General features: G+C 43.1%; 1 protein-coding gene across 13 annotated transcripts in view; it reads left to right on the top strand.

The window, feature by feature from the left end:
- CACNA1A (calcium voltage-gated channel subunit alpha1 A) overlaps positions 1-27,677 on the top strand; it is a 461,089-nt gene that overhangs the window by 402,163 nt on the left and 31,249 nt on the right. For 11 of the 13 annotated variants that reach the window (XM_042448340.1, XM_042448338.1, XM_042448344.1 and 8 more), the window contains 6 exons: positions 773-880; positions 2,420-2,520; positions 3,955-4,064; positions 8,343-8,481; positions 10,949-11,062; positions 19,146-19,181. In XM_042448340.1, the coding sequence (XP_042304274.1) occupies positions 773-880; positions 2,420-2,520; positions 3,955-4,064; positions 8,343-8,481; positions 10,949-11,062; positions 19,146-19,181 (608 nt within the window). The remainder of the gene's footprint in view (positions 1-772; positions 881-2,419; positions 2,521-3,954; positions 4,065-8,342; positions 8,482-10,948; positions 11,063-19,145; positions 19,182-27,677) is intronic. The other 2 variants (XM_042448345.1, XM_042448346.1) reach the window with 1 other exon arrangement.

Below are 27,677 nucleotides of genomic sequence, written 5' to 3'. Positions count from 1 at the left end.
GTCTGGTAACATCTGGAGGCTGCACTTTTCCAACTCCTGATTTTTATGTTGAGTGTTAAAAGCTTCTTGCCTCCTGTTTCCCTACACACCAGAGCTGAAATTTTGCTAGGATTACTTGCTGTAGCAGTTTGCTTCAAATTTTGCCAGGGTGTATGGCACACTTTTCAGTAAGGCTTGCTCTGGCATATAGAAAATTAGAGGTTCAGAGAGAGAATTGTGCTAGAATCTTTCCCTCTGAGTTACTAGCTTGTTCAGTACATTTTAGTATACAGTTCTATATAAGTAGATGGAATATTGGCAGCAGAATAAAAATTTCCATCACACCTGAGAGCAGCAGGCCAGTTTAGGGGATTAGAATAGAGTGTGGAGCATGTACAACTCTGTCTTCAGAAACGATCACTCAGAAAGAACATCCAATGGACTACTGACATTTTCCCCCTCCTACTAGTGTCTCAAGACACTCCAGTTGCCTCCACCTACTTTTAGAGCCAGGCTTGAGTAGGGAACAGTCTTACATACGATCTCCGAACTGTGTTGTGAAGTATTTACAGTTCAGGAGAAATTTAATCACATGGTGTGTTTAAAAAAAACATCAGCTGTGATAACAAGGCTGCAGTGACATCTAGAGTTTGTTATTTTTACAATTAACCATTAATCAGCAAAATCCAAGACAGAAAAGAACAAAAAATGTTAATATTTAGAAGAAAAGGGATCCAAATCAGAAGCAGACATATCTGTTACTTACTTCTTACTCCTGGGTTACATCTTGTAGGAGGGGCTGACAAGCAGCAGATGGATGCAGAGCTGAGGAAGGAAATGATGGCAATCTGGCCCAACCTGTCCCAAAAAACTCTGGATCTCCTGGTAACCCCTCATAAATGTAAGAACTACCTTTTGCTGCCCCTGCTTACAATGACACTTCTGTCACACTGAATTAACTTGTGGATACTCCAGTTTAGTACTGTAGAGCCATCTGCCTAATGGAGGGAATTGTGCCATTTTCCACACTTGTCTCTATTATTCCAAGTGGACAGTAATTATGCTAACTGGCAGACAGTATCCATGCTCAGAACAAATACAGCCTGCTAAAAAGGCACATGATGTGCTTTGTTGTAATTGCCTCTTACAGGTATGTTCTCCTACTTCAGTACTAAGGTAGGCAACTTCCTGAGGTCTAGGATCATAGGATCCACCCCCACCCCCTCAACATCCCAAATTGTTGTTTGTTTGTTTTCTTTTCATTTATTTTTGAGTGCCCAAAACAGCCAATCACAACTTCTAGAGGACATAATTGGTTGTTTTGGACCAACTATCACTGCCACCCAGTTTTAGGCCTGGAAGTGACTGGACAAGACCTTGAAATGCCACAGCCACCTCTGTAATCTGTCCATGTTCCCCTACACTTCCAGATTTTTTAGGAGCCCAAATGGCCAATCATGCTTTCTTTAGTCACATAGGGGTTTTCAAGAGGCCCTTATGGGTCTAGAACAGACTGGCTGAGATGAGATGGCCAGTCACATTCTTCTAGTGGGTGTGATTGATTATTTTATCCATCCCCATTTCTTGGCAGTATGTGGAGATCAGTGGGGATGCAGATTTCCTCCAGACTCCTCATAGACTATAAATCCCATGTGTATTTGCATCTGTTTGGCGGGGGGGGAGGGGGGCTTTGCAAGTGAACTTTTTTCTTTTCTTTTCTGTGTTTGGCAGTTTTGGCCTGAAAATCATTTCCCCCAAAAAAGGTTTTTTAAAATGCCATGGCTCAGGAGGCTTTGGGAGATTGGTGGGGACAATTTGGAATCTGCAAAAATGGGATCCACAGCCTTCCAATCCCTCACTACTGCCCTAGATTAGACTCAATGCATCTGTAGGCTGTAGTCCATAAAAGTTCATATTACAATAAGTCTATTGATTTTAACGGTGCCACAGGCCTTGTCCTTAATCTAAAAATAAATGTGGAAGCTCAATGAAGTGCTTAGCCAACCACTGGCTGCCTGTCACTTAAGCAGGGACCGATTAAGCAGGTTTGGGAAGGAGCCTATGTCTTTCCAACACTTCTCAAATAGTGAAGATGGAGTGATGTCCTGTTTTCCTTGGTCACTCATTGGTTTTGGCCTCACACTATTTTAGGACAATTGGTCCCCATGCTTAGGAGCCCATACAGACCATGTCCTTTATAGCAATTCACCTCATAGCACATGATTCTGGTACTGTAGTCTGAATCTTTGAATATCCATCCCCTCAAGATATTTAACTGGACTCCCACTCCAGAACTGCATGGCAGACTGAGCACTTCTGCACATACCAGTTGTAGTGTGTCCAACAAGCCTGTACAAGGATAGCACCTTTGAGCAGTGCCAAAGCAACATTAAAATGGAATGATTTTTAATGTTTTCTTTCTGATTTTCTCATCCTGCAGCTACTGACCTGACTGTGGGTAAAATCTATGCAGCCATGATGATCATGGAATATTACCGCCAAAGTAAGGCTAAGAAGTTGCAGGCCATGCGGGAGGAGCAGGTATGTGAGGAACATAAAACATGACTTAGAAAAGGCCCTTCAGCTCCCAGCTCTGGCTCAGACTGCCTAGTTTCCATCAGCTCGTGGACTCACATTTAAAGGGAGAAAGAAATCAAATGGTTTAAAAACTGAGACTCTTTTGTCAGTAACTGTGGTGTGTGTGTGTGTGTGAGTGTGTATGTGTGTGTGACAGATAGAGAGAAGAACCAAACCCTTGAATACAAACAATGCAGTACAACTCCTCTTATATCACACATCACATCATGCTACAGCATTGGTAGGGAATCTCTATCAGATTTTTTTTCTTCAAGACAGTCTATTGCGGTTTTATACATTTTCTTCCGTTGTGCTTCCTATGTAGACATTTTACAACAATAAAGTTGTTTTCCACATAGATCACCAGTGTGCATTTGACATGTAAGCTTATCTGAAAGTAGAGGTGCCAGACTGGAGCCAGTACAGGGCTCCTATAACTTTAATCCTCAACAGATATACCTACTGTATATAGCAGTTTGTGTGAGAGAATGTCCATAGGAATACAAAACATTGCTTTGTGGAGACAAGGTGTGGAGGTGACAAGTTCAGTTAGGTCATTAGAGGACAAGGCAAAGATGTTGTCTTAAGCCAAGGTGAGTAGATAAGCATACAAATGAGTATTGGAATGTAGTGTGGGAGCAATAAAGAAGATGTGATCAACTAGCCAAGAGAGCCCCCAAGAGGCTAGGGGGTTAACTAATATTTTAATGTGAAGTCGAAGGCATTAATGGCTGGAATCCATAGTTTTTTGTGGGGTTTTCAGGCAATGTTGCCATGTTCTGAAAGAATTTATACCTGATGTTTTGCCTGCATCTGTGGCTGACATCTTCAGCTGGTGGCATGCAGGTGTGTGGTGTATATATACTGTGTGATCCATGGTAGAGAGGAAGTGATTTACATGTTAATCTGTGTGTTGATCTGTTGGTGAATGGTAAGGCCTCAGGAGTCTATTTAATTAGTGATCCATTGTCTGCTGGGAAAACTCCTGACCCTGAGTGATGTTCATTTGCATGTGCTGAGTCTTAATTTTGGTGTTTTTCAGGACTGGTAGCCAAACTTTGTTTACTTTCCGGGTTTCTTCTTTCCTGTTGAAGTTGTCCAGGTGTTTTTAGATTTCAATGGCTTCCCTGCGTATTCTGACCTCATAGTTGTTGGCATGGTCCCGAATTTCAGTGTTTTCAAATAGCATTTTGGGTCCATGTTGGTTTATAACCAAACATAGTGTTCAAACACAAATCAAAGAACACAAAAGACATTGCAGACAGGGCCAGCCAGAAATATCAGCAGTAGCAGTAGTAAGCCAACCTGGACATAAAATGCTATTTTAAATTTATTATTAAACTGCTGCTAAAAGCTATCTCAACATGAAACTCTGACTCAATTTGTGTTTTCCTGTAGAATCGGACACCACTTATGTTTCAGCGCATGGAACCACCATCCCCAACCCAGGAGGGTGTCCAAGGACAGAATACGCTTCCTTCTTCACAACTGGATCAAGGAGTTGGAATGTGAGTCTTAGTTAATAAAGCCTCCAGTCATGCTGTGTTCCAAGGCAGTGTTTCTCAAGCCATCTAATGTGGAAGATCATCAATTTTTCCCCACTGTGTCAGGAATCTGTAACATATTTGTTGCATATTCTTGTCATGTTGACATAGTTTCCTGGAAACACCCAATGGCTTACAGACTGGCACTGACATGGATCACCACGTTGAGTAGCACTAAGGGATAGTTCATCTGGATCAGAAGCCTCATAGAGATATCGCCTCCCATTCAGGACAAACTCAGAGAATGGTCAACCCATTGTGTTGTTGTTGTTGTTGTTGTTGTTATATATAGTACTTGTTGTTGTTATTTTCTTACCTGCCTCTCCCCAAGGTTCAAGGCAAGGTACAACATAAATTAGAACACATAAAACCATTTAAATACATTACGTTAAAACACATAAACACAGGACATATTAAAATATCCAACATAAAATTTAAAATATACTAATTTAAAATTAATAGTTTAAAATCAGCTGGGTAGGCCTGCTGAAAAGGATAGGTCATTAATACTGTTTTAAATTCAGACAGGATGTTTAGTTGTCAGATTTCTCCTAGTAGGTAATTCCATAGTCTAGGAATGGCTGCTGAAAATGTCCTCTGGGTGACAGTTGCCAGTCTGCTGCTGGCCAGTTGAAGTAAATGTCCCCCAGAGGACTAGAGCAGGGGTAGGCAACCTTTTTGAGCCGGGGGCCGGGTTTCTGTCCCTCGGACAACTGGGGGGCCGAAGCCGGGGGGTGGAGCTTCCACCCTCCGGGGGCGGTGCCACACACTGGGGGTGGAGCTTCCACCCTCCAGGGGCGGGGCCAGTGCTGGAGGCCTCACCCTCTTTCCGGGCCCCTGACGGGCCCCAGGCCCTGTCAGGGGCCCGCAAAAAAGCCAACGGCGGGCACCAGCACTAGAGGCCTGGCCCTCTTTGCCAGACCTGCCACCCCCCATCTCACATTCATTCTCTTTTCTTCCTCCCTTTTCCTTTCTTCCATCTCCTTTTCTCATTCTCCCAATTCCTTCCCTCACTCCCACTCTTTTTCCTTCCATCCATCTCTCTCTTCCTCCCTTTTCCTTATTCTTCCCTTTCTATTTCCCTTTCACCTTCTTACTACCCTTCCATGCCTTTCTTCCTCCATTTCCTTTATTCCCCCTCTCTCTCTCCCTTTTACTCTTTCTTTCCTTCCATTCATCTCTTTCTTCCTCCCTTTCCTTTATTTCCCCTTTCTTCCTTCCCTCATTCCACCTCTTCTTTTATTTCCCTCTCCCTTTCTCTTCCTCTTTCCTTCTTCCTTCCCTCCTGTCTTCCTAGCTCCCTTCCCTTCCCCCCATCTCTCTCTCCACACCTCTTTCCTTCCTTCCTTCTTTCCCTTCCTGCTGGAGGCAGAGGTCCATCCCTTCTTCCTTCCCATCTCCCCTTCTCTTTCTCCTTCCTTCCTTCCCTATGTCTCCCTTCACATCCCCCTTTCCCTCATGTCTGTCTTCCTCCCTTCCCCATCTCTCCCTCCACACATCTTTCAATCCCTCTTGCCTTCATTTCCCCCTTCCTTTCTTCTTTCTTCCTGGCTCTCTTCTCTTCATCTCTGCCTCCACACAGCTCTTTCTTTCTTTCCATCCCTTCCACTCTCTCTCCTTCCTTTCATCTCTTTCCTTCTTTCCACCCATCTTTCTCTTCCTTTTCCTTCCCCCTCCCTTTCTCATTCTCCCCTTTCCCTTTCTCTCCCTCCACCTCTGTTCCTTCCTTTCTTTCCTTCCATCCATCCAAAATAAATAAATTTATTTATTTTTCTATTTCAAATATTCTTATATAAAGTTCCTTTTTAAAAAAAATGGCAGAGAAGTACATAACAAAATGAAATTAGTACTTTTTTTAAAAAAAATTATAAGTATGGAATTCTGAGGATTTTTATTCTAATTTGCTTTATTTTGCAATTCCCTATTCTGTGCCTTCCAAACATTCCTAGAAGTTCCTGGAACCACAGCTCCTGGCTACATTTCATATGCCTAAGGAATGCTAGGGTTTAGCATAGTAGGAAAAGTCCATAGCTTCCAGAAGAGGAAGACACTATGGCCCCATTCCCACTGGGCTATAAAGCAAATCAAGAATCGGATTATAGGAACATCGTTCCCATTTGAATTCACGTTCGATCCTTGTTTAAGGAAAAAGGTTCCCATTTGAATTTGCATTCGATTCTACTTTGATCAATTTCTCTAGTGAAAACCCGAATCAGTGATGGATAACCCGGATTATCCTGACACCACTTTTCCAGCAGTTCTTTTCCCAGGAACCGTGTCTGATCTGGAGTAAATTAATGGGATGGTCGGGTGTCCGACTTGGGTATTTTCATATGGGAGGGCCAATGTTAAAGGGGCTGGTCTGAGGGTGTCACCCACTTTGTTCTCTTTCCTGGAATTCCCGGCACCATTTTCCCGTTCACGTAGCCTTTCCTCGGTGTTGTGGGAAGCGATTGTGTGTGTAGTAGGCGCATAGCTGGGCAGGGACAAGGACCCCCAAAGAGAGGGAGGCAGAGAGACTTATTAGGCTGTATCTACACTGGAGAAATCACCCGTTTTGACACTGCTTTCACTCTTTCCTGGCTCTAGGCTATGGAACTCTGGGAGTTGGACCCACAACAAACTGCAATTCCCAGAATGCCATAGCTTTGAGAAAGGATGCTTAAAAGCAGCGCCAAACCGGGTGATTTCTCCAGTGTAGATGCAGCTTCAGTCTCTCTCTCTCTCTCTCTGGCACGCACGTGTCTGTGTGCTCCCCTGCCCTTCCTGGGAGTTGTGGGACTGGGCACACGCGCACACACATACACAGGAAGACCTTTGGATCTGAATTAGATCCCCTCTTATTCCTCCTCCTCCTCCTCCTCTACTTCTTTCCCTCTTGCTCCTCCTCCTCTTCTTCCTCCCTTCTTCTTCCTCCTCTTCCACTCTGGGCCCAACAACATACTCCAACTCTCAGAATTCCATAGACACAATCTCTAGATCCAGAAAAGAGTGAAAGAGGTGCCAAGAGTGTGGATGCAGCCTCTCTCTCTTTGGTACGTGGGCCCTCCCCTGCCCCAAGTCCTGGGAGTTGGGGTTTGTTGCTGGCCAACTGGGCCCTTCTTATTTCTCATCCTCCTGCTCCTCCTCTTCTTCCTCCTCTCTTCTTCCTCCTCTTCTTCCTTCCCTCTTCCTCCTCCTCCTCTTCCTCCTCCACTTTTCTTCCTCCTCTTTTATTTCATCCTCTTCCTCCTCTTCCTCTTCTTCCTCCTGTCCTCCTCCTCCTTCCTCCCCTCTTCCTCTTCCTCCTCTTCTTCCTCCCCTCTCCCTCCTCTTCTTTTTTATCTTCTTTCTCCTATTCTCCTCCTCCTCCTCCTCCTCCTTTCTCCTCCCCCCTTCCTTCTCTTCCTTTTATGTTGTTGTTGTTGTTGTTGTTGTTGTTGTTGTTGTTGTTGTGTGCCTTCAACTCTTTTCTGACTTATGGCAACCCTGCAAAGTTCCCTTGGCATAGTTTCTTCGGGGGGGGGGGTGCCTTTATTTTCTCCTGAGAGGCTGAGAGATTGTGTCTTGCTCAAGGTTTCCCAGTGGGTTTGCATGGCCAGTCTGTCTCCTCCAATTCTCTAGCCACCAAGCCAGCCCCCTCTTCTTCCCCCTTCTCCTTCTTCTTCTTCTTCTTCTTCTTCCCCTCTTCCAATCACAATGACGCCTAGACACCGAAGCGCTCAGGCGATCCATTGACTGCTTTAAAAAAACCCAGAAAATGAAAGACGTAAATGGGAATGGGGAACAAAAATAGCCCGCGTCAAAATGCATCGAAGCACCTGATGTCACTATGACGTCTAATCACCTGAGCGCTTGATTGACAACTTAGAAAAGAAAAGAAAAACGGTTCCAGACAGGCAATGGGAACAAAAAAGTCCACGTCAAAATACAATGGAGAAATATCAGTGGGAACAAGAACATGGGTCAAGGAAAACCGAGTCCATTTGCTCCCTTTTGTAATGGGAATGATGGACATGATTCAAATACGACTCGGGTACTCGATCTGAACCAGACTCACAGCAAGATTCATCGCTTTATAGACCAATGGGAATGGGGCCTGAAGCAGCTTTGCCACGCTTCAGTCCAGGAATGATTCTCAGTGTTACAAGCCTAGCTATGGCAGGGCAGCAATTTCATAAAATCAAAGAATTGGCTCAGTTTAACCAGTCCCATGCTCCATGTAGAATCTAGTTTGAGTCTGACTTTTCTGTCTATTTCCAGGGGCATGCAGGAAGGGGGAATGAAAGAAAGTGAGTCATGGGTCACACAACGAGCACAGGAGATGTTCCAGAAGACAGGAACCTGGAGTCCAGAGCGAGGGCGCCCAGAGGAGATACCCAATAGCCGGATCAATTCCCAGGTGGTTTATGTGCCAGCAAGGTGTTTGGACTAACACTTGCCTATCTGTCTTTTTCTTGGTGTCGCCTTTCCCTGCTCAGCTCCACCCTCCCATGATAAGTCTGTATAATACTCAACCTGTCACTATAATCAGACATTGTGGTGAGAGAAAACAGAATCTCTGGAAAGCTGTTTAAGCAGGATGCATAGGCCAAAAAAGGCAAGAATGAGTGTTGAGCCAATATGAGTTGAGATGTGGTTTGTGGTGTAATTTGTGTTAGACAGACAACAACCTACATTTTAGGAAGCTTTGGTAACATAGTAAATGTGAACTGAGAATCCAGTTATACTTATGATGAAATTACTATAAGTCTTTTCTTCCCTGAGCAGTAACCAGCCTGTGTCATCTTGCCTTTTCATTATGTTAATTAGATATTGTGAATTCACCTCATTAAAATAAAAAATAAACAGATTTTTAAACTGGCCCCAGAGGTGAAGCAAAATCTCACCAAATTATGAGGGCTCCATACTGGTAACTTTAAGAAATATAAATGTGATGTTCATTGTTCCTATGAACTGAGAATTTCAAATGGTATGCATAACTGTAGTGAAGTTCAGACACATATGCACAGAACTATGTGAAGGAATGTGGGAAAATGTACTAACTTATTTTCCAATCATTTATATTGATATATTATGTTCTGTGGAATCCAGAATAGCCTGAGAATAAAGTATAATGAGCAAGTCATCTTCCATTCTGCTCATATTATGCCTGTCTTCTCCCAATGGAGGCACTATGTCAATGACTTGATGTACTTGACAATACAGTGGTACCCCGGGATACGAATGCGCCGCCTTACGAAATTTCCAGGTTACGAAAAAAATCCATTTTAAAAAACTGTTCTGGGTTACGAAGGTTATTTCGGGTTACGAAAAAAATTTTGGTGCTTTTCGGCGCTATTTCGCACGAAATCGCGGCTTTTCCCCATTAGCGCCTATGGCTTTTTCGCCTTACGAAGATTTTCGGGTTACGAAAGCGGCGGCGGAACGAATTAATTTCGTAACCCGGGGTACCCCTGTAGCAGGAAACCAGAATACAACAAAATCCACACAAGAGAACTACCTTTATTGGCCAACCAAAATGCAGAAAATATATCATGCAAGCTTTCAAAGCTTCACTGGCTTTTTCATCAGGCAAAGATGTTAAAACTCATACAGGGATATCAATGCAGGCAGAGGCCACTCCTCTTCTTGAAACAAAGAAGGCAATAAAAAACAGGAACAAAGGGCAATAAAAGAAAAAAAATTGCATTGATATCCCTCTAAATGACAACAGAGATAACATCTGTGACAAAATGTAGGCCTCTGACTCTAACACCATCACGTTTCTTCTGTATGAATCGGGTTGCCAATTGTTCCAGAAAACCTGGGAAATATCCTGGCTGGGCCAGTGGAAGCACTAAATCCCAGATTTCTCCTTCATAAGTCGTTGGGCGATAAAGTAAGAAACCATGCAAGAAGACTGACACTGGTGGAAGGAGCCCCTGCAGGCTTTGGTTGCTACTGAACAGGTGTAGCATTGCCACCTTATTCTTCCCTCCTCGCTTCCCCTTACAGGCAAAATAGGAAAGGAGGCAAGCAATGGCCTTGAGTTGTGTGATCATTGTGTTGGTGGGACTATGCAGCACAGTGGAACTTTGCTTCTACTCTTTTAACTCTCTGGGGCTGCTTGAAAGCCTCCTTCTCATTACACCAGCCAGTTCCCCTAGAAAGAAAGAGCTCTTAGCTTGGTACTAGTACTGAGGTTGAAATATAATAGTAGAAAAAGTACAATGATCAATGTGTTGAGTCTGGATAATCAGAATGCAAATTAATAAAATGCATAATTATAATAATTTGCATAATATGCAAATTAGATGCCTGGATATGTGGGACTGGAATATAGCAACCTTATGTATGAGTTTTTACATCTTTGTCTGATGAAAAAGCCAGTGAAGCCTCAAAAGCTTGCATGATTTCTGGATTTTGGTTGGCCAGTAAAGGTGTGCTCTTTTGTGGATTTTGGATTTTGTTGTAATTGGCAACAGTAGGTGCTCCTGACATAGTAGCAGCTGCTTGCCTGTTGTGCCATAATCACATCCCAGGTCAATATGTTACCATAGTACATTGGCCACTCCACCCCTCCTTTTATATTGCCAAACATTTGAGTAACCAGGCTGTTTTTTAACAATGAGGATATCAGCATATATCCAAGTCAGATATTTGCATTATGCTTTTATTGTTCTGCACTTAATCTAAAGAAATCCTGGTTGTGGCCATAGAATGACTTAGCATGCTTTTGTACAAAGCTTTAATCATTTTGCCTCATTTACAAAATATTTTAATTAGTCCATATGGTATTGCCTTCCTCCCTTCATTGCTAATCCTACCATAGCTTCTTTCTGGCTTCTTGTGTGTTCTTACTCCATTGTCTGCCTTACCTAATACAGTCAGTAGAAATGCGGGAGATGGCAAAGGATGGCTACTCAGACAGTGACCAGTATCTGCCAATGGAAGGTCATGGACGGGCTGCCTCCATGCCACGACTGCCTGCTGAAAACCAGGTGAGGTTTTTTTTCTCTGACCTATGTGTGAACTTGAGGGCTGTGGTGATACTCCCTTCCCTGCATTCTCTGACTCTTGGAGGTAGGAGTAACCCTCATGGTCACCCACACCAAGGAAGTCATGATGCTGACTTGGTGTTCCATGTACTGATGCAAAGTGAAAAAATGCTTGAAGCCTACCTCTTCCAACTGAGTTCTTTCAGGCAGAAATGAGGAATGTGTGCCCCGCCTCCCCAATTGTTGCTGAACTACAGCTCCTATCATCATCCTTCACAATTGGCAATGATGGAAGCAGTAGTCCAAGAGCATCGGGAGGAAGACAGGTTCACTACTCCAGCTTTAGGGTAAGCCAAATAAAACTGCTCGGATTATCAAGGGAGAATTTCAAATAATATTATCATCACGTGTTGAAGGCTTTGCTTTCAGACAGGAAATGAAAATAACACTTTCTCATTCCTAGGCAAGACAACAATTTCACAAATGGACCTTAGGACAAGGCACATTACATGTTAGGCAGGGGAAACAGGGAAGTCAGCATCCTCATGCTAAATGTACTTTGGGTTTAAATATGAAAAAAGAATGCTATCCCCTTTCTGAATATGTAATTCTTCCATTACAGTAAAAGTGGAGAACTGTGGAAGACTAGTGGATTACATTGGTCACCCAGAAGACCTTGGGGCATCCCCCAAACTGAGCAAAAAAGTTCAAAAGGCTTCCTCCCCCCCCCCCCCCAAAAAAAAACCCCACCCTCTAAAGGCATGAGGTCACATTCATTATGTTTTGGGAAGTTCGTGAGCCATTCTAGGTCCAGGTGATGCTTTTTGTAACGGCAGGAAATGATCTGAAGTCACTTCCTGGTCACTTGCTATTTTTAAAAGGCTTCTTCCGGGCATATATTGATTCAGAATGGCCCAAAACGTGGAGAAAATGCCCCTACGCTCCCTAGCGAACATTTGGGCACATTTTTTAAAAAAATTGCAAAATGTTTTTGGGCCTTCAAAGATGGTGAAAATGTCCCCTACACTATCCAGGCAGCATTTGGTGGTGTTTTGGAGCAAAATCACTTTTTCAAAAAAATATTGAAGGGGGTGCAGAGCTCACAAAAACAGCCCTGGGGGTGCATGCATGCCATTCACAAGCCTGTGCCCAACCCACTTTGCAGCATTATTTGGAAAACAGTTTCTGACCCTAACATATCTTCTGCTGTTTAATAGGCAGAAGATTGAAAGGAGGTGAAGGGAAGGATGGAAGTTGTTTCTGTCCTTCACACAGATGAGGCTCTCAGTCATATACATTTCCCTCTTTTAAATTCATGGAAGATGCCCATTTCTTCTGACTCACTGGCTCTTGGCTATTCTGTAGGAGTCATGTGCTCTTCCCAGCAATACATTAGCTAACCATTGTCTTAGATGCAAGGTATCAGCCAATTGTCATCCTAGTTTATTGGTCCAAATTGTTATGTAAAAATTAACCCGTGCAGTCCCACAAAATCAGCATTTTACTGTTGAATACAACTCTTCTGGCCCCTGGGCTACTAATTCCTTGTTCATGGGCAGAGCCATTCCCCTGATTATGTAATGTGTCCTTCCTGAGTTCCTTTAGGCAGTGAAGGCTCTGCTTAATTTACATCCCCCTCCTTTTTTTTTCCTTTTTTTTATTTTTTTTATTTTTTTTTTTTTGTCTCCAACCTGAGAGGACCAAGCAGCTCACATTAATCAGCTAGCAACATGACAAGAATGGATATTTATTTCCAGCCTCCTATGGCAGTAACAGTTTAATGATGAAAAGAGAGGCAGAGTAGATCTACAGCCTCTTTGCTACAATATATAGTGACCTGACAGCCTGCAGACCTTGGTACACATTGTTTTCAGATTGCATCAGTAACAAGTGATCAAAAGTATTAACATTGGCTGCAGTATACATGTGTCAACCCTCCAGTACTTCCATGGGCAAACCAAGCTGGGCCCATCACCCTCTGGCCAAAGATGGAGAGGTTAAAGGAGGGAATTATGAAATGCAAAAAGACTGATATGTGAATGCAGCAATGGAACAAATATGACCCCAGGAGACAATCAGTGTGATTCAAGGAAGAGAAATGGCACCTCTTTGTCATTGGAGGAGGGAGGGAAGACTTTCTGGGTCAGGCACCATCTGCCATGCACACATGGCTTTGCAACAGAGCTCTGTGGAGGAGCTAGGGGGCTGCCAGTGAGGTTACCTGGCAACTTGTCCCTACCCCAAAGCTGCCCCATTGTGGTCCCACCCATATTTGGTGCCACAAGGACAATTGCCTCTTGCTGCCTTAACTGGCCTTGCTTAGGGGGCACACTTTCTGCTAATTCGTTGTTTTGACTAAGCTAGAAATTTATTTTATTAGAGGTTTGTTTTGTTATGTTACCTATGTCCCCATCCTTTCCTTCTTTTGACCGGGAATGGACAAATTGAAAGGGCTAAATGAAACAGCAGCTGCCTTTCTATGGCTTGTCACAACAGAGCTGCCATGAAAGCAAAGGTCATGCCCTTCTGCAGCAGCCCTCCAACAATTAATGTTTGCTTCCTGATCTGGCATGAAGCATGTTTGGTGGCAGCCATCTTTTCAGGGCTGTGATATGCAGTCCCAGCAGCCAGTGTTGTGCAAGGCAGGAGGGGCAGAGTGGATGGTGGGCTTGGGAATAGGGAGTGCTCTTTGCTAAGCATGTGTCAAGCAGCAGTCGCTCTCAGCATGCTCGGCTATGTAACAGCATTTACTGCCATATCAACAGGCTAACCATATGTGTGTCTCTGTGTATATGTGTGCAAATGAGAGCTTGGGCATACTGTGATGTGAAGAAGGTATATAAAATAAATGTCCCATCTGCAGTTTTTCTTGCAATGGTTCCCATGTCTGGAGAAACATGGAATAATAAATAAATATGCATCCCAGTTCTGCCTAGCAGAGCCTAAATCTTAATTCATAAGAATCTGAACAGTCACATCTTGTTGAAAAGATCAACTACACCAACCTAGCTGCAAAAACCAGCCTTGCCTTTAAGATAGTAGCATGTAAATTCAGTGACTGTATATGGTTCTCTCCATCAAGGTTTGGCAACCTGGGTAGTTCATTTGACAAGGCTCACTTGTACCTGGTATGCTCTCAGTGTCATAAAGTTTGTATCTGAGTAAAGATTCAACAAGTGGTAGGCCTTTGATTCAGCAAGGGATAGTACTGCTCCATTTTTTTAGAACATTTCCCAGAATCTTCTGCGATACACAGGGCTTCCTTGTCAGAAGAGTGAACATGAGAAGGATTCTCTGAAGGTCGAAAGCATGAAAACCATCACTTTAAGACACAAGTGGTCAACCCAGGGCAGAGGGAGCATGGCCTTTTGGAGTATCTGAGTAGCTGGAAAGCTCACAGGCCTGACTATGGCATAGAATTAGGCCTATACAGTACTCCAGCCTTGTTCTGACAGGCTATGTTGTTGCCTCCTTATCAGTGCAGCCAACTCCTTGAAGAGGAATTAGGCAGTGATAGGTAGTGTTGTTTTCAGCACAGCTGTCACTATAGCTATGGTATAGAAAGAGGCTGTTTGTGAAGAAGGAAATGAATGGTGCTGGTTGTCCTTTACTTTATTGCCTGAGCATTGTTTCTTACCATCAAATTTCAAAGTGGCAGAGGAAGTTAAAAGTAGAATGGACCTGCTAAACGCTGCACAGCTTCCACCCAAAATAAGGCGAAACTAGAGTTTTCTAGATTCTATGTGTCACCATTACCTGCCTTTTATAGTGGATGTTGTATGGCCACAGGAAGTGTGGACAATAGGAAAAGGCCATGGTTTCTTCTCACTCTCCATCAGTTTGTCACATCTTTGGATCGTGGGCAGGGAGAGGCAGAAAATGCAACAGTACTGGACTCTGAAGTCTTGAACTGTGGGGAAAGTTAATATTGCATCAGTGCCTTTCAATCTCCACAGTTAGTGTTGTCTAAAAACAGCCTGCTCAGTCTAAGACATTTTCCTTAATGATGAGCACACACGCTGTTATGGATATCACACTGCTATTAACTCTGTTGCAACCATGACTGCAAAGGCAGAACTGGGGATGCGGATCTGCCTCTGCTGTGATATTACTGGTCAGTGCTTAGTCTTTACCTGACGTATTCTACAGTTGCCTCCTATGCAGGAAATAAAGATATTATAGGAAAATCATAAGAAAATTTCCAAGGCAATCATGTCCCTTGATAGAATGGAATAAGACCAAGATCTGTTTTTGTTACGCCTTTGGTCTTGCTGCTGTTTGGTTTTTCTGACTTGTACTAGAGGGAAAGGAATAACTAAGCTCCCCAGAAGATTATTCTGCTGAGAGACATATGTCAAGGTCAAACACTGTAACTGAGGGCTTATTTATTTTGAATATAAAAAGCAATATTATGCACAAAGGTTGCCTAAATATCCTGAAGGCACCAGGTCCCTACTCATGCTGGAAGCTAAGCAAGGTCGGTTCTGGTCAGTATGCTGCAGGGGAACCATGAAGGAATAATAGCTTATATTTCAAAGGAAGACAGTAGCAAATGACCTCTGAGTATTCCTTGACTAATAAAACACTATGGAATTCACAGGGTCAGCATAAGTCAGTAGGCAACATGAACGCACATATACACATTATACACAGATGTCTTCCATTGAGAGTCATTCATTAAAATCTCTTTGAACATACAACAATACTTAACTTTAAAGAAAAATGAAACTTTATTGAAATAGGCAAAGGATTGTTTAGGCTGTCAGTGGAGTGAATAAACTACAACTTCTTCTCCAAGTTACAGACCCAAATGGAAGGTGTTCCCTTTTCAGCCTCCCAGCTGGGTTTTCCTCAAAGAGAACGTACACAGCAGCTAAGTTCTGAAAAGACAATATTTTGAAGTCCAATAATAGAATAGATGAACTATAATATTAATATGGAAGCTGGTCATTGTTGTAAGAACACTTTGCCAGTGTGGACATACCTGCCAACAGTTCATAGATGAAAACTGGGACACATGGCCAAGCAACAGCTGGGAGTGGCAAGATGGCAAAAGTTATCAGTGAGGAAGAAGACATAAGCTAAGAGAGACTTCTGTACTAGGAATATTCCTTTAAACAACTTGGCTTCAGTTGTATGGGAGGTTTCTTGAATTTTCTTATGGTAGCCATTGTGCCACTTTAAAAAGATGTTAAAATCTCTTTCCATGTAGCATTCCTCAGTCCAGAGTCAGAAATAGGCTGAGACACCCAAGCTGCTTCCAAATAGGTGCACTTGCCAGGGATGAATACCATGCCTGTGCTGGACCAGTCTGAGAGCACTAGAAGTCTTCCATGTATATTGAAGGTTGGAAGCAAAAGGAACTTCCTAGTATAGAAAAATCATAGACATTCTGAAAAAGCTCAGTAGGAGCTTGTAACGATGCCTCCACCTTCCTCTGGTGATAGCCGAAAAACTAGAAGTGTTTGTTAAAATGTTATTGTTGAGAGGGTTGAAAGATACCATTGTCACCACCTGAGAGAAGTATCTCCCTTAATTTTCCTCCTACTGCCCACATATACAGCCCCTACTGATATAGAGATGGGTTGTCCTTATGTCATTTAATTTAAAGAGTCCGCTCTTCTATCAGAAGACATCCTCTGTTTGAAAGGCTATCCAATCTCTGTCTAGTTTATAGATAAAGAACCAAAAGAAGGGAGAGCAGGGGACTAGAAGTTACTGATCAACAGTAGCACGCAGACAGCAAGCTGATCAGGCTTTCCGTTATCAGATATCCCTAATCTTCCCCACATTGGTGAGATATGTTGAATTTTGATTTAAATTATAATACTTATGTCTATGCTTTCATACATTCCAGATCAGGAGCATCCCAGGCTCTGGAATTTCACACTCAAAATCCAATACCTAGGGCAGTGATGGTGAACCTTTTAGAAGCTGAGTGCCCAAACTGCAATCCAAGACCCACTTATTTATTGCAAAGTGCCATGTCCCTCTGGCTTTCTAATAACAAGCTCTGGCAAACTCTGTGCTGGGGCGACAGCACTGGTGCCCACAGAGAGGGCTCTGAGTGCCACCTCTGACACGCATGCCATAGGTTCGCCATCACTGACCTAGGGTGTGCCACAGGGCCCATGTTAGAAAAGGAAGAAGATTAGTGCAATGAGGAACTAGGCAACTAGTGCAACTAGGAAATATGGTGCAGGGATTAGAAGGGGGGAAAGAGAGAGAAAGAAGGGAAAGAGAAAACATTTAGCCAGAAGTTGCAGGCTAAAAGGGGAGAGGATGGGGAAGGAAAATGAGGATGAGAGGGAGAGAGAATGGGAAAGATGTTAAGCCAGGTGTTGTAGATGGATGGAGGAAGGGGGAGAAAGAGGGTGAATGGTAAGTATAAGCAGGAGTGGGTTGGAGAAGGAGAAAGGATGAGGATAAGGAAGAAGAAGAGAGAGGTGGGAAATCAAACATTAAAAAAGAAAGGAATCAACTGCTTTAGCAGAGAAGAAAGGCATTCATATCTCATTTATTTCTAAAGATACATCTCATCTGTGCCTCAAACCAAGGAAAGAAATTGTAGTGTAACATAAGAGTAGGGTATGGATGGTGGAAACAGAGTTGGGAGACTATGAGAGAAAAACCCATCAAGCAGCAAACCTTAATATGGATTGAGTATCTCCTGAAGCAGTGAAACATTGAGGCAACATTATGTCCATGCTCTGACCAATCACTCCCATTATGTTCTGGTGCCAGATGTGGTTTGAGAAACTTTGAAAGGGGGAGGGAGAAGGTGGACAGATAGGTCTTCCTGAAGAGTCTACAGTCCTTAGGGCTGGAGTGTGGCTTTGGTGCGACTTCTGGACTCTTAGGACGCATGCATCATTGAAACACCATACCTCCACTGTGACTCGAAGCAGCTTTATTTTGGCTGTCTGTAACAGGCCATAATTTTCAAGGCACCACTCTGACTCTGAGAGTACAGTATTCCTGTCCCAAGAGGAGAGAGGCCAGGTTCTGAGTCCCAGGGCAGATCCTGAGAGCTAGAAATGATAGGTAGATAGATGGATATATACATGAGCATATACAAATTTTTGTCAACTTTTCTCTTATTTTCTGGTGATGCATTTCCCCTCCCTTTTTTTTTCTCTGTCCAAAATAAATGGTGGTTGGTATATCTCTGAAAGACAAGGTGGAGACAATGCAGGAATCAAGGTACAGAATGAAAGCTTTTCAACAGTTACTTCTTAGAGCACAAGCCCCCTCTGATCAAGAGAGAAAAGCAGCAGTGCCTACCAAATTCATTTACTAATTGAAGAAGATAGCATAATCATTCACATTCTGTTCATTAGCCTCCTTCATCCAAAAAGTCAGTATATTGGCCATTGCAAATATCACACTGTTCTCACAAGGTTTCAGGGTTAGCAAACAATTTCCCAAATGCTGCTTCCATCTGAATCAGTGGGACTTCCCTGACTTCATCTCCGAACATTGTGAGTATCTCCAAGCTTGAGACTGTCTCTACTTCACCACTGACCAAGCTCTGCTGAGGACTATCTCTGCAGTTCTGCCTTGCCTGAGACAGTGCTTGCTTTGCTTTGCCTCACTTGTACTGGACTGGCAAGAGCAGATAAAAGAGTCCAGGAAATTGGTAAGAGCCGCTCTGTGTGCAAGAGTGACTGTCCCAGTTTGGGTTGTGCACAATGTTGCAGCTTTTAACAGTGGCTGAGGGTTTCAGTGGCTGGGGCTTGTTGCAGCATGTTTGTGGGAAGGTGTGGGGCCTTGCTGTTGTCTCCGCTGCCCTGCTCAGCACATTCCTTTTGAGAAGTGTCTGTCCCTTTGTGGTGTCTGTCTATCTTGGTTGTCAGTAACAACCATTATCTGAGGAGATGAGCTACAGCAACTTGGCTGGTGGTATGCCTAAATGACCAACGTTAATTTGACTGTTGTCCCCTTACACTCCTCCCCTCAACCCATTACCACATTTCTGGTTCCTCCTCCCCTCCCCAGCCCTATATCTCCCTTTGGCTTTATATTTATTTCCTTTTCTCTCTCTCTTTCCCGTTTCTGTGTGCACCGTCTTATATGGCTGCGACAGAGGAGGAAGGCGCGACCGCGAGGGAATAATCTCAGTGTATGTACTGCAGCCTGGGCTCCTAACTCTATGCGCTCGCCGCCTCCCATTCCCTCTCCCTGGGCTCCTCAGAGTAGCAAGCTGCCAACTTTTCATGTCTGTCCTCATGCACTCCTCTCTCTCTAGACCCATACTGTGATCTTCCCATCTGCTATTTGCTTTTGCTGCATTAAAGTCTATACAGGCAAAATCTCTCTCTTCAGTCCACTCCTCATCTTGTCTATATTAGGCTTTGTCTTTGTTAAGTGTCTCTTTCTGCATTCATTCATTCATTCTTTCATTCATTCTCTTTATTAAGCATCTACATTTTTTCCTCCTGCTTCTGCTCTCTCTCTCTCTGCTTCTAGCCACACACTTGTTTTGTCTTTCTTGCCTCATGATAGTTTCCATATTCACTAAATAGTTCTCTCAGCATTCTGGCTCAGCAGCCAGCTGGGTATTCTGTTTTCACTCTAATGGAAACTGATCATTTGGCGAAGAAGCGTTTGGGCCAGTCAGTCTCTCTCTCTCTGTCTCTCTCTCTCTCTCTTTCTAGTGCCTCTCAGGAAAGTACCTCCATATCATTCCACAACCTCAATGAAAATTCAAACCATCACTCTGCTCCTCCCTCTTCCTCCCTTGATTCTGTTGCTGTTCTCCTTTGGCTGAAGTCACAAAGGAGCCAACCACTCATGCAGCCAGGTCCTACTCCCTTTATCACTAATCTTGCAGGCAACCTACTGCGCTCTCCTGTGACATCTTAAAGACTTTATAGGCTAAAGCCCACTTCATAAGATGCATCTTCCATTATCAGGTGTGTGTATGTTTGTTCTCTCCCTCTTCCTGTCTTTCTCTTGCTTCACCTGTGGATGCATTCAATGAAGTGGGCTCTGGTCCATGCAAACTCATGCAACAATAATAGCCCAATCATATGCTGTATGTACGTAGAAGGAAATGTTACACAGTTCAGTGGGCCTTATTCCCAGTAACCTGGAAATAAGTCCCATTACATCCAGTGGTCTTTCTTTTTTTTTTTTTCCTGCACATACATTCATTGCAAGTCTTTAAGACTAATAGTCTTTAAGGTGCTGCAAGACTCCCATATTTTTTGCTGTCCATTAGATGGCCTATCAGTTCTTTCCATTTCTCATCTTTTCTGGGTTGTACATGTATGTTTCTGCTTAACATGGGAGTGGGGAGACCTCTTCATTCAACTAGATCAGTTACTCCTTCCCACAATCCCACCACCAAAACCTGGATTCTATGTCCAACATGCTCCTCTCTTCCTCAACTTCATCTGCTCTTTCCAGTTGTGGAATCAGACGTGCACTCAGACAGGCTTTCCAGAATCATCTACTTAGCAGTGAGTCACTGGACTGGCTTTGCTTCTTCCTCCACTGCAAAAATGCTCATGTTGAACAGAACATTGGGGTAAACGGAAAGCTTCCCTTGCTTCTTGGTATATACTTTTGTGTACAGTGAAAATTGGAAAACAGGAAAAGTTATGATGTACTATCGTGTGTGTGTGTGTATTTCTGCTTAACATGAAGGTGGCCTGTGCACAACAAACAATTATCTATATTTGATGAACTGGCTGGTAGAACATAAGCTATAGGCTTCAGGGACCCTTAAAAGTGCATAACTCTATTGGAAGTCTCTAAAAGGACAGAGTTTTTCCAAATGCTTCAGTCCTTTTTTACTGTGGTTTAGTTACAAAAGAAAGGATGCTGTGTGTGAAACACTGGATTTGTTTACATTTCAGTTATTACATTTTAAGCTAGTAGATGTTTTCTTTTTTAATGATTTATAGCAGTAGTACTCAAACTTTTTATATGTACACACACATATATATAAATCCCTTCCTCCCTCATTCCCTTAAATCAGTGGTTTTGGCAGTTTCTCAGACTCTTACTTTTTATTCTATTCTTTCATACCTATTGTTATTCTACAAGGTTCTGTCCTGGGCCCAGTCAACATCTTTATCAATCACTTGGATGAAAGAATAGAAGGCTTGCTTATCAAATTTGCAGATGACACCGAATTAGAGGAGTAGCTAATACTCCAGAGGAGAGTAGCAAAATTCAAAATTACCTTAATAGATTAGAAAGCTGGGCCAAAACTAACAAAATGAATTTCAACAGAGAGAAATGTAAGGTATTACACTTGAACAAAAAAAATGAAATGCATAGATACAGGATGGGGAACACCTGGTTAAACAAGGGCGCTGTACAGATGGGCCGTATTGGGTGCCGTCATTACACATGAGGGGCGGCGCTTCCTGACATGCCTTGCCCCTCGCACAAATGAGGGCGTAAAAATGGCGGCGCCCTATACACATGGGCACCACTATTTTGACATGACGGACACCTAGCGTCCGCACATTTTGGAGCCTTCATGACGCCGCAAGTGCGCCATTGGCGCCTTGCAGCATCATAATGGCACTGCAAAAAGAAGCCACTTTTTGCAACATCTTTTTGTTGCTCGAAGGAGCTGCACATTTTGTCCACTGTGGCTCCCTCACGCAACAAACAAGGGCGGCAGGAGACCGCCCTTTTGGGCAATCAGTATCCCGCCAAGACTACATGTGAAAGGGATCTAGGAGTCCTAGTAGACGACAAGCTGAACATGAGTCAACAGTGTGATGTGGCACCTAAAAAAGCCAATGAAATTCTAGGCTGCATCAGTAGAAATTGTGGCCCGTTACAAATGGACCATATAGTACGCGCGGAGCGTGTACTAGGGCTAGGAAGGGGCGGTGCTTCCGCACCCCCCTAACCCTAGTACACGCTCCGCGTGCACAAAATGGCGGCGGCCATTCCACACAGCCGCCGCCATCAATATGTCACGACTGCGCTGCCTCCAAATGATTGTGATGTATTGGGGCCGTGCCACGGCGCTTATGGCACCCTTTGCGCGACCCCGGAAGGAGATCCGTTTTGGAGCTCCTTCCTGCTTTGCGTCACTGGGCGCAGCCTTTTGCCGCTTCCCTGCAGCCTGCAAAGTGGCAGATCGGGGCCTCAGCGGCTGCCGTCATAACAGCTGAGACCCCAATACACCGGGGAAAGCAGCACCTACAGGCTGCCTCAAAGGGGCGGTCTGTAACACGCCATAGTGTTTAGTTCAAATAGTTCAAAGGAAGTAATACTGCCACTCTATTCTGCTTTAGTCAGGCCTCAGCTGGAATACTGTGTCTAGTTCTGGGCACCACAATTCAAAAAGGATGTTGAGAAGCTGGAGCGTGTCCAGAGGAGGGCAATCAAAATGGTGAAGGGTCTGGAAACCATGCCCTATGAGGAGAGACTATGGCGTTTATCACATGGGGGAAATCCCATGCAAAAATGGGATTTAAAAGGTGGGGGGGGAATGCAAAAGCAGATTGATTTTCACATATGTTGTTGCTAAATGTATGCTAACCCAAACGGAAAGTAAACAAAAGCCATTCCTTTTTACTTTCGGGATTTTCGAAAGTAAAAAGGCATGCTTTTGTCTACTTTTTCTCCACTTTCCATTCAGGTTAACATTAGTTCAACCCGTGTTTGTGGTTTTTTTCCAATTTAACCGTTTTTTTCACGGGATTTCCCCCGTATGATAAACTCCTCTAGAAGCTGGGTATGTTTTAGCCTGGAGAGGAGTCGGTTAAGAGATTATATGATTGGCCTATTTGAATATTTCAGGGGATGTCATATTGAGGATGGAGCAAGCTTGTTTTCTGCTGCTCCAGAGAATAGGACCTGGAACAATGGGTACAAGCTACAGGAAAAGAGATTCCACCTCAACATCAGAAGGAACTTCCTGACAGTGAGAGCTGTTTGAGAGTGGAACACACTCCCTCGGTGTGTGGTGAAGTTTCCTTCTTTGGAGGTCTTTAAACAAAGGCTGGATGGCCATCTGTTGGGGGTGCTTTGATTGTGTATTTCTGAATGGCAGGGATTGGACTGGATGGCCCTTGTGGTCTCTTCCAATTCTATGATTCTGTGCTCTTACTTTTCTTAACTTATTTACAAATCACATTGCTATATTATTCTGTCAAAAATTATGTTTCTTTTCTCCTTTATATATTAGATATTCATATAGTGTTACAAAGTTCAGAAGAAGTTGTTTTTATAACTTCTACTAAAAGGGTCTTTTAAAAAAAGGCTTAATTTTTTTTTCAAAACTTTTTCCTATTCATTTCAGTAATAAACACAAGAAAAGACTATAGGTTGTTTTTAAATATTCTAAGGATGTTTCAAGATGAGGAATTTAAATCATGAAATTGCTTTGCCTCATCTTGGCACTTTACAAGAGGTTCAAATGATAATGTCTTCCATTTGTAAGCTATCTGTATATTCCTATCAGTTCTTCTATCATTTTTCTTTCCACACGCAAACAATCCTTTAAGTAGAACAAGATATAATGGCTCCACAATGCCATTTGACTGCTTGTGCTAGGACCCTCTGTCTGGAAGCACCTAAGTCAAGTAAGTGGTTTTCAGAGCTGGAGACAAATGCCTTTTTCAAAATTTTGAGTAACTTCCAAGTCACCAGAATTTTCCCTCTATCAAGAGGGAAGCTGCTTTGATTAGATACAAAATTTCTGTGCAACCTGAGAGAAGCTAGTGAACATTATTATGCCTCCATTATTATTACTTATTACTTGCACATGATAGATACTAATGGCGGTCATTAGCAGTCTGTAAAATAAAATCTCTGAACCTGTCTTCTCCATTGAGACAAGAGTCTATAAGGTAGAAAACATCACAACCCTAGAATGAACTACTGGAAGAAAGAGGTCACCCATTTGGGAATCTGGCTCAGATATCTGTGAGAATCTTTCAGTGGCAGGAAAGTCAATCAGAGGTTATATACGCCTAATTGCTGACATTTTTCAAATTTTAACCTAGGACAGTATTGAGTGAATGAAGCTTGCTGTCAGCTGTAGTTCTAGTACAATGTAGTCCTACAGCTACAGCTGACTGCAAGCTTCATTCACCCATTTTTTAAACTGGAGAGTAAGACTGGGCAACAATGACCAACAGATTGGAAATGATCAATATATATCCTGATCCACAAAAAAGGAGTCACAAAAGACTGCAGCCAGTATAGGACCATAGCACTAATCTCCCATGCAAGGATAAGTATGCTCAAAATTCTGCAACATAGACTCCAACCATAAATGAAGAGAGAAATCACAGAAAGGGGTTCAGGAAAGGAAGAGGCACTAAGGCCCGTTACAGACGGGCACCCTAGGATGGACTCAGTCTGTGCTAGGATTAGAAAGGGGCGTCTCTTCCAGACGCCCCTAACCCTAGCACAGACTGAGTCCGTACGAAATGGCGGTGGCCGTTCCACACGGCCGCCGCCATCTTGATGTAGCGGATGCTCTACATCCACACGTCGCGCCCCAGATATGATGCCGTGAGTGCGCAACTAGCGCCTCACGGCGTCACATCTGGGACCCAGGAAGGAGCGCAATTTTCGCGCTCCTTCTTTGCAGCGTCCAGGAAGCGCACCATTTGGCTGCTGCAGTCCCTGGATGCTGCAACCGCCGCTTTTCAGCGGTCTGTAACCCACCTAAGAACCACATCACAATCATACAATGGCTAATGGAGTGCACCAAAGAATTCTAAAAGAAAATCAGCATGTACTCCATAGACTATGGCAAAGCCTTTTTGACTGCATAGATCATGAAACACTGTGGAATGCCCTTGAAGATAGGAGTGCCAACACAACTGATAGTCCTGATGAGGAATCTGTACTTAGGACAAGAGGCTACTGTCAGAATAGAACATGGACAAACAAAATGGTTTCCAACTGGAAAAAGAGGTCAGGCAAGGCTGCATCCTTTCACCCTATCTGTACAACTTATATGCAGAACATATTATATGGAAAGTAGGCTTGGACACAGCAGACTTACTGTTGAACATAAAGAAAACAAAAATAGTGATCACAGAGGAGATTATTGCACTCAGAAATCCCACCGGGACAGACGCACGATTGAAAAGTCAGCAACGGGTGTTATCGCACACAGCCACGGCCAGGCAAATGCAACCCATATGCAGCCCAGACCCCAGCTGTGCTTATCCAGTGACTTTTCAAAAACAGGAATTTTCTGTTTTTGAAAAGTTGCTGGATAAGCACAGCTGGGATCTGGGCTGTATATGGGTTGTGCTCACCTGGCCTCAGCTGTGTGTGATAACAGCCGGCTTTGACTTTTCAATCCCGTGTCTATTCTAGGGGGATTTCTAGTTCTGATAATCTCTGAAGAATCTACATGAATTCAGTCTAGACAGTAAGGAAACAGAAATAGCAAAAGAGTTATACTTGGGATCAAACATTGACCAGAATAGGGACTGCATTTGAGAAATCAGAAGGAGACTAAGAATTGGAACGGCACCTATGTCCCAAAACAGATGTGGGCAGTGTGGCGTTTACACTACACATGTCCCCAGAGTACCCAGAATCCACCCTGGGACTGCCTAAGGCAGCTCAAATCCTGCCCCAAAAGGAGCTGAGCTTTTCCGCTCCTATTTGGGGCTGTGGTAGGAGGTGCCCTTGGGGCTGCAGCGTGTGTTCACTGTGACCTGAGGCAATCAGGCTGGGAGTGGCATCTGGCCGCTCCTTCCTGCCCATCTGCTTCAGAACTAGAAAAGATCCTAAAAGGCAAAAATATACAACCGAGCACAAAAGTTAGAATTGTATAAGCCATTGTATTCCCTATTATCATGTATGGATGTGAGAGCTGGACAGTTAAGAAAACGGATAAGAAGAAAATCAATTAATTTGATATGTAGTGCTGGAGAAGAGTGCTAAGGATTCTGTGGATAGCCAAAAAGACAAACGAATGGATCCTAGAACAGATCAATCCAGAAATGTTGCTGGAAGCCAAAATGATTAAACTGAGGCTGTCATACTTTAACCACATCATGAAAAGGCACAACTCATTCTGTAACAGAATACTGTAATCCAAATGCCACAGAAATGTATACTAAAGTGAGAAGATAAAATAGAAAAGGGTTAAAATTAAAATCAACTTACAACTTTATTCAGAAAAGTTTGGCTGGATAACCTGCCTATTCCCATCTAAAGATCATAGGAAATTCCAGCACCTTGGAAAAAATAACGTTGGTATAAAAACAACGAGTCTTGTAACTCTTAGTTTATAATGAATTATTATAATGCATAAGATTTTTAACAATCAGATGTGTATATGTGAGAAATATTATCAAAGCAAATTATAGAGTTTCAGGAAAAAAACCTGAATATCTCAAACAAAGTTAATACAAATTTGCTGACATCAGTTTTGTTGGGTGAACTTGATGGCATTTGCGCATAAAGTTAATTATTTCCAACTATATAAGCAACAAGACCAAAGGATGCATGTACCCTCAAACATTTTAAACATCTTATTCCTTTTTTTTTTTTGTGGTGACACCAGCTTCTGCTCAGGGAAAGACTCAATTAAATGGACTGTGAAATCCTACCATCATCAGCTGTGAAAAGCAATGCAATAACATTCTGCCACTGGTATCCTTACCAATACTTCTGACTCAAGAAGTTTCTTGGAACTGGCTCACACATCTTGTTGGGATTCCTATCAACAGTTTTTATCTCATTAAATCATGATGTATTCATGAAGAACTCTTCTGTGTTTTTTCACTTTGCTTGCTGAAACTGCCGTGTTGGAAGAAATACCACTACTTTTATTTCCTTTTGTATTCTGCATTAAGGATGAACAGAGCCCTTCGAAGAAGAAAGGTTTATCCAGCTGATAAATGATACTCTTTTTTTTAAAATAGCTCTGACTATTCTCAATCCTTTCCTCTGACCTCTGTCACTGCCACATGTTCCTTTGGTTTCATTCCACCAGTCCACATAGATTCTGATAAAATTATGAGGTCTGAAGGTCAGATTGTTTGCTGGTTATGGTAGTTTTTGAGTGGCCACCTGTGTCTTCACACCTGTGAGTTCTGCACAGTACCTGATCTGGAAAGTCCTAGAGCTGAAAGGCTTTGAGGAAGAAGCCTGACCTTGCACCAGCAGGCTTACTTTTCTTTAACTCAACAATTCTACTCAAGTGGCATCGGGTTAGAATCAGATATTGAAACAGAACCTTGCCTTTAAGTGTAAGATAGCAGCCAGGACATTCCTTTAAAGTAGTATTCCCAGTAGATTGACTGTTATAGTCATTACTAAAGACTTTGCAGTATGGACAACGAGGGATCTGCTGCAGTCACCTGCAACTCTTGTGGGATGTTTCTCTTCTTGCCTACAGAAGTGGACAACTTCACATGCACCAAGTGCAAGTTGGTAGCACTCTTGGAGGAGAAAGTGCAGCAGCTGGAGTCAAGAGTAGCTACACTTCAGCATATTAGGGAACAAGAGGATTTCCTGGACACAACAGAACTAACGATCTTGGATGAGTACCACGCAGAGGAAGATGCTAGGGTGGAAGACGTCACTTGCCATACACAGGAGGCAGACAGCTGGAGGAATGTCACAAAGAGAAGTAAGCCAAGAAGGAATTGTTCGGGGAGTT

The sequence above is a fragment of the Sceloporus undulatus genome, chromosome 2, assembly GCF_019175285.1.
Source record: "Sceloporus undulatus isolate JIND9_A2432 ecotype Alabama chromosome 2, SceUnd_v1.1, whole genome shotgun sequence".
NCBI lineage: Eukaryota > Metazoa > Chordata > Lepidosauria > Squamata > Phrynosomatidae > Sceloporus > Sceloporus undulatus.
The sequence above is the reverse complement of the archived record's forward strand: the minus strand, read 5'-3'. Positions and strand labels throughout refer to the sequence as shown.